At 43.3% G+C, this 7,133-nt stretch overlaps 1 protein-coding gene across 2 annotated transcripts in view; it reads left to right on the top strand.

Annotated features, from left to right (window-relative positions):
- Positions 1 to 7,133, top strand: part of LOC115795220 (cytochrome P450 7B1-like) — a 7,293-nt gene continuing 160 nt past the window's right edge. The window contains exons 1-6 of one of the 2 annotated variants that reach the window (XM_030751048.1): positions 1 to 133; positions 3,720 to 3,856; positions 4,794 to 5,390; positions 6,223 to 6,429; positions 6,508 to 6,686; positions 6,877 to 7,133. The exon at positions 6,877 to 7,133 is cut by the window's right edge and continues 160 nt beyond it. In XM_030751048.1, the coding sequence (XP_030606908.1) occupies positions 51 to 133; positions 3,720 to 3,856; positions 4,794 to 5,390; positions 6,223 to 6,429; positions 6,508 to 6,686; positions 6,877 to 7,133 (1,460 nt within the window). In that variant the 5' untranslated portion in view covers positions 1 to 50. Of the gene's footprint in view, positions 134 to 3,719; positions 3,857 to 4,793; positions 5,391 to 6,222; positions 6,687 to 6,876 lie in introns of both variants that reach the window. The other variant, XM_030751047.1, reaches the window with a different exon arrangement.

Consider the following 7,133-nt stretch of genomic DNA (forward strand, 5'->3'; position numbering starts at 1 on the left):
CTCCAGAGAGCGTGTGGTCAGAGTCTGAGTCCTCGGTCGGAAGGAGGACCATGTCCGCGCTGCTGCTCCCGCTGCTGCTGCTTCTGCTCTGCTTGCTGTCCTTGGTCCTGGTCGTCCTCCGCGGCAGGAGAAGGTGAGTCCGGCCCGGTTCTGACTGTCGCTTATTGAGCTCCGCTTTCTGTGCATCTGCCGTCCCAGACGGCAGAGGTGGGAAGTAACAAAGTGCTTCGATACTGTACTTAAGTTTCAGGTATGTGTGCTTTACTTGAGGGCTTTTGACTTTTACTCCCTACATTTTTACACAAATACCTGAAATTTCTACTCATATTTCCATAAGGGCTCGTTGCTTTAGGTTTAACATGTGAGGGAAGTTTTTAATTCCTTCATTGCCCTCAAACACCAAACCGATGTGTGCGTAAATGGAGGAACAGTGACACTTAAAAGCCAGTCTTACTGCTTTATCATCTACACGCTGTACTCTGGCCTTAAATTGGCCCAGAACGATAAAGTGCAATAAAGTGATTTCCGGTACTTGCCAGAAAAAGACTGGCTGTGTTTAAACTATTGTAAATGACTTGTTGACCTATTATCTGTGAAACATGTCAAAAAATGTCTCTCATGAATGATATCAAGTTACTTGCAGTCACTTTTTGCCAAAGTGACTTGTATATATATTCTTTATTTCTCAGGGCAAAAACTGTCATTGACATTAAAAAATGTTTTATTAAAGACAGATGTGACCAAGAGGGCAGCAGAAATCAAAGGTGCAATGATGCAGAGTCCTAAAGATACTTGCTTTATTTTATATTTTAGCTATTCATAAATCCTGTTGGCTGCACTTTTTTTTTTTTTTAACCAATATAATCAAAGTATATACCAATGGCAGCGCGATGGCGTGGTGGATGGCACTGCTGCCTCACAGCTAGAGTTTGCATGTTCTCCCCTCCCACAGTCCAAAGACATGCAGATTAGGTTAACTCAGTAGTTCTCAAATCCAGGCCTCGTGGCCCAGTGTCCTGCAGGTTTTAGATATGTCCCTGATCCAATACACCTGAATCAAATGGCTGAATTACCTCCTCAGTTCTCCAGAGTCCTCCTAATGACTTCTATATCTGACTCAGGTGTATTGAAGCAGAGACACATCTAAAACCTGCAGGACACTGGGCCACGAGGCCTGGATTTGAGAACCACTGGGTTAACTGGTAACTCTAAATTGGCCACAGGTGTGAGTGTGAATGGTTGTCTGTCTCTCTGTGTTGGCCTTGCACATGGCTGGCGACCTGCACGGGATGTACTGTGCCCCCCCCCCCCCGGCCCTGAACAAGATAAGCAGCAGAGACTGGATGATGGATAAGCGATAAGCAAAGATTTTACACATAAAAGCATGTAGCAGCATCAGAAATCACTTCCAGCATCTAGCTAGTTTTACACAAGAGGAGCATAAAGGGAGGAAAATGCAACATTTGTCAGCTCAACAAATACCAGCAAACACACACAGATTAGATTTAAAGGGAAGGACTGCTCAGGGAGCTCTGATAACCTGGAAGTTTAACGCTTACATTTTTAAATCAGATCTTGGATCTGTTTATGATGTAAAGTTATGATTTTTCATACTGTAAAACGTCCTGCAAAACAAACTGAGGTACGCTAACTTTTTGTTATTCAAAGGTAGCATGAAAATACTGCAGTTTAGTGCAGGATAAACAGGTCAGTTTGCAGTACTGTGGTGAGTCTACAGTAAAGCTCTGTGCTGGACTGGAGCTCGTGGCTGTGGGGTTCATGCTCACAGTTACAGGTTAATCAGTGCAGATGAGTTTGGATTTAAGCTGATGAGGCTGAGTCATTCACTGAGTTCTACGTTTATACCAACTGTATACTACTACTACTACTACTACTACTACTACTACTACTACTACTACTACTAATAATAATAATAATAATAATAATAATAATATATATATATATTATTATTATTATTATTATTATTATTATTATTATTATTATCACATTTTATATGTAAGCACGTTTCATGACACCCAAGGACACTTCCCAGGGGTAAAGAGAAAACAAATCACTGTCAGTATAAAGACAGTATGAACAGTATACTGTCAGTGTAGGGGATGGAAATCAGCCAGGATAGCTTGAAAGATTGATTGAAATAAAGTTTGTATTCTCGTGTAATAAATTTATTATTATATTAATGTAGCAGGTGGTTCAGTTAGCTTTGCACAAAAATAGAAAGAAATGTCCTCCAGAGAGCTACTTTTACTTTCCTACTTTCTTTACTAATTTCAGAGCCTGTACTGTTTCACTTTTCTTTTGACTAAAGAAGTTCAATCAGTACTTCAACTTTTACCAGAGTATTTTTTAACAGAAGTATATGAACTTCTACTTAAGTACAGAACATGTGTACTTTTACTGCCTCTGCCAGACGGTGAGAATGTACTTGTTCAGGATCTGCGGCCACACGGATGGTGGTGTGGTCAGCACTGCTGCCGCACAGCAGGAAGGTCCTGGACTCAGTCTGAGTGAAGTGTGCATGTTCTCTCCGGGTCCTCCGGCCTCCTCCCACAGTCCACAGACCTGCAGTCAGTGGGGTTGGGTTAAAAGAGGTCTCTGAATTGGCCGCAGGTGTGTGTGAATTTAAATGTCTCTATTTCAGCCATGCAAAATGGATTCATGGATTCAAATCCTGTAAAATGTTAGGATTATATTGCTGTTGTAGCTTCATAAAATGTCACCCTCATTAAATTGTTAGGCTGACTTTCATTAAAAGGGGGATGGATCCAGCCCCGTTTCAGGACTGAGGGTTAGTTTTTCTGCTCTTTGGCTTGTAAAAGTTCTGTTTCGGGAACTCTCGGGAGACTGAAATGATAGAACCTGATGTGAGTTTTACTCATGATTTGAAACAAATTAAAAGGCACACAGTGACTTACTATGACTATTAAGGGCATGAATAAAGTATGAGTGATATATCTGAGCATGTGTAGGCACAGCTTTATTGGTGCAGTGAGACGATTGTACTGTAGGTTTGGCCTTCGTGAGTACACACAGTTACAGTAGCCATCTGTCTGTCTGAGTCATTTTGGAAATTTACTCATTGTTTTATCATTTATTACACCACAAACACTTTTGTTAATGACAAACCTCAGCAGAAACTGCATTCTTTTGTGTGTGTGTGTGTGTGTGTGTATGTGTGTGTGTGTGTGTGTGTGTGTGAGAACTAAGCAGCTGGATCAGTTCACTGCTGAAGACCAAGCTATAGGCACAACCACACACGGGAAAGCAGCTGCAGCACAAAGGAGTCACTGAGGACACATCAGGACTGAAAAACCTCCAACAAAAACTGTTCAGTGCCTCTGTCAGAGTTCAGAAATACTGAGCAAACCAAACAGACATCAGTGTGTGATAAGTGGGTCATCAGACCAAACAGTAGGAGAGGTCAGGCCATAGAAAACATCTCAGCCAAGGACAATGAAGCTCACAGCAGTCACAACACAACAGGCAGACAGGAGTCAGTGAGTGTTTGTTTTTCTGCCTGAGGTTACACTTTGTTACAGTTGTGCAATATCACTGAACAGGAACACCTGATGCCCAGTCCATGAGATGATTAATGCCAGGAGGGGAAACTTCAGGACAGAAATGTGCTGTGTGATGCTAGATAAATGGTTCAATGACAGAGAGGTGAAATAATGTGGTTTCTCTTGTCTCTCTTGCAGACGAGAAGGCGAACCTCCTTTAATTAATGGCTGGATTCCTTTCATTGGAAAAGCTCTGGATTTTCTAAAAGATGCCCACAAATTTCTAGAAGAACATAAGAGGAAATTTGGAGATGTGTTTACAGTCCAGATAGCAGGTGGGTATTGAAGCTATGTCCACCACCCCGTTAAAGAGGATGCTTTCCACATGTGAGACCTCCTATTCACACTTCCACAAAGTGAAATTACTCACAAGTATGCTTAGTTACATATTTATATAAATAATATATCAATAAATTGATCTAAAACGTGAATTAAAATCGGTAATAGGAGGTGGTTTAATTTGTGATATTGCTCATTATTCTCACCTAAATTTACTGCTCTTGTATTGAACTTTGTGTCCCAGTGGCGAGTGGGTCACATATTGGCATTAGCACTTTACATGTGACTGGGTAGTTTTAGCAATTTATAGCCAACAGCCTGAGTTGTTTGGGTTTTTTAAATCAAATTTTCAAGGAACTACATCAGGCTTCTAGCCAAGAAAATTTCACATGCCAGCGCTATCAGATGACTGGGGAGGGGGGGGCCCTATGGGACTTTCTGGTTTTTAAGTGGCCCGCCCCACTCTTGACTTTGGGGACCACTGCCCTAGAGGACACAGCATCCACATTTTCCAAAGACTTTCAAATTTGGATCTATCTGACCTCAGAACAGTTTTCTGCTTTGCCTCAGTCCATTCTAAATGAGCTTTGGCCCTTTGGCTGGTTCTGGATCATGTTCAGCTTCTTCTCTGCATAATAAAGCTTTAACCTGCACGGTGAACTGTGTTCACAGACAGTGATTGCTGAAAGTGTTCCTGAGCCCACGCAGTGATTTCAATGACAGAATCAGGACTGTTTTAAACACAGTACTGCCTGAGGGCCTGAAGGCATCCAATAAGTCAGGTGAACAGAGTTAAATTCAAACAAAACTAAACCAAAATTGACCTAACAGCAAAGAGACAAAGGGGAGCTTAAATACTGGCTGATCAGACATACAACAGGGGAACAAACACTAATACTTCCAAGTATAAATTTAAAAATTTTTCTCATGCAGGTAAATATATGACCTTCATCATGAACCCTTTACTGTATCCGAGCATCATTAAACATGGCCGGCAGCTGGACTTCCATGAGTTCTCCAACAGTGTGGCGCCATTTGCCTTTGGCTACCCACCCATCAGTAGCAAGTTCCCCGGCCTGCAGGAGCAGATCAAACGCAGCTTCCTTCTCCTCCAAGGGGATAGCCTCACGCCCCTGACAGAGAGCATGATGGGTAACCTGATGCTCATGTTTCATCAGGACTACCTGGATAAGGAAAACGGCTGGAAGAGCGCTAGCATGTACGAGTTCTGCAACTCAATCATGTTTGAGGCCACCTTTCTCACCATGTATGGCAAGCCGGCATCTGCCAGGCGCCACAGCGGTATAGGCATGCTGAAGAATGACTTTGTCAGGTTTGACAACATGTTTCCGCTCCTCATTGCCCAGATCCCCATCTGGCTGCTGGGACAGACTAAGGCGATCCGCAAGAGGCTTATCGACTACTTCCTGCCCCAACGGATGTCATGTTGGTCAAATGTGTCAGAGTTCATCAGGACACGATCAGAGGTGTTTGAGCAGTACGATACGCTGAGGGATGTCGACAAAGCAGGTAGATAATTTCTTCCTGCGTAATTACCAATTGTCTAAATATTGTTCTGCTGTTCCTTGAAAAAATGATGAGTCCTTGTACAGTTGTGGGCAGAGGTTTACATCCACTTATTGTGGGCGTGAATGTCATGGTAATTTTAGGGCTTTTAATGATTTCTGTGACCTGTTTTAATCACATAATTCTTTTGTAGATCCATTCATCGCAGAAACTCCAACAAACTCACTGGATACCCCATGTCTTTAAATACATTCAACCCAGTTCAGATAAGAAATAAACCCTTTGTATTCAGTCATACTAATCATTAAAAAAGTTTTTCTTCTGCTTCTTTGTTATTCCATCCACTTTGTTCAGTGTACCAATGCACGTGAGCATGATGCTACCACCACCATGCTTTGACAGTTGGTACAGTGTTCTTGGGTTTGCAAGCTTCACTTTACTCATCCAAACATACCTCTTGTCATTGTAGCTTGTAATTGTAGGGTTCCAGTAGATCAGGAGGTAGAGCAGGTCACCTACTAATCATAAGGTTGGTGGTTCAATCCTTGGCTGTTTCCCAGTCTGCATGCCAAAGTATCCTTGGGCAAGATGCTGAACCCCAAGTTGCTCTCCGATGCACGCGTTGGAGTATGAATGTGTGTTCTTAGGTCAGAAAAGCATTCTGGCTTCTACTGTGAAGTGTGACCACCTGCAGAAAGACATTGTGGTGTTTGGACATACTGTGTTTTGGTCATTTACCTGATTCTCAAAGTATAACATGTATATAAACACTTGTAGTTTATGTGAGAGGTGGAAGGTTTTTCTGAATTACATCCTGTATCCTCCTGATGTTCAGCTCACCACTTTGCCATCCTGTGGGCATCTGTGGGGAACACGGTTCCTGCTACTTTCTGGGCCATGTATTACCTGGTGAGTCACCCTGAGGCTCTGCAGTTCATCCGTCAGGAGCTCGAGGATGTCCTGAGACTGAGTGGAGTTGAATTCAGCAAGGATAAAGAAGTGACACTGACCCAAGAGCACCTGGAGAAGCTCCTCTACATGGGTACACGCACACAGATATTCTGCACCAGTGCATGTAAGGATGTGAAGCTGAAAATTATTTACCCGACTTTCTCCACAGAGAGCGCCATTGAGGAGAGCCTCCGCCTGTCCTCATCCTCCATGAACATTCGAGTGGCTCAGGAGGACTTTAGTCTGCGTCTCGATGCTGAGTATTCAATGGCCATCAGAAAAGGAGACATCATCACCCTGTACCCTAAGACTATGCACCTGGACCCTGAGATCTACGAGGACCCAGAGGTAACCCAAATCAGTTAACTAATCACTGAAACACTTTCTGTTCATAAAAGCAGGTGGCCAGTCTATAATCAGGATTTTCCTTTGAAGTGAGAGGGCACCATCTTTGACTCTGGTATCCAGTTCTTAGACTACATTCATGGTCTTCATGTTGTCGTTGATCACTCTGTCGTTCTTCTCTCTGTGCCGTCAGACTTTCCGGTTTGATCGCTACGTGCAGGACGGCCAAAAGAAGACCAACTTCTACAAGGATGGCCAGAAGCTCAAGTATTACCTCATGCCATTTGGCTCCGGCGCCACCAAGTGTCCCGGACGTTTCTTCGCCATCAACGAGGTCAAACAGTTCCTGTGTGTGCTGTTGCTTTACTTGGACCTGCAGCTGGAGGAGGGGCAGAGCAGAGCCACACTGGACTCCAGCAGAGTCGGACTGGGAGTCCTGCTGCCCGCCAA

The sequence above is a fragment of the Archocentrus centrarchus genome, chromosome 17 (assembly GCF_007364275.1).
Source record: "Archocentrus centrarchus isolate MPI-CPG fArcCen1 chromosome 17, fArcCen1, whole genome shotgun sequence".
Classification (NCBI taxonomy): Eukaryota; Metazoa; Chordata; class Actinopteri; order Cichliformes; family Cichlidae; genus Archocentrus; species Archocentrus centrarchus.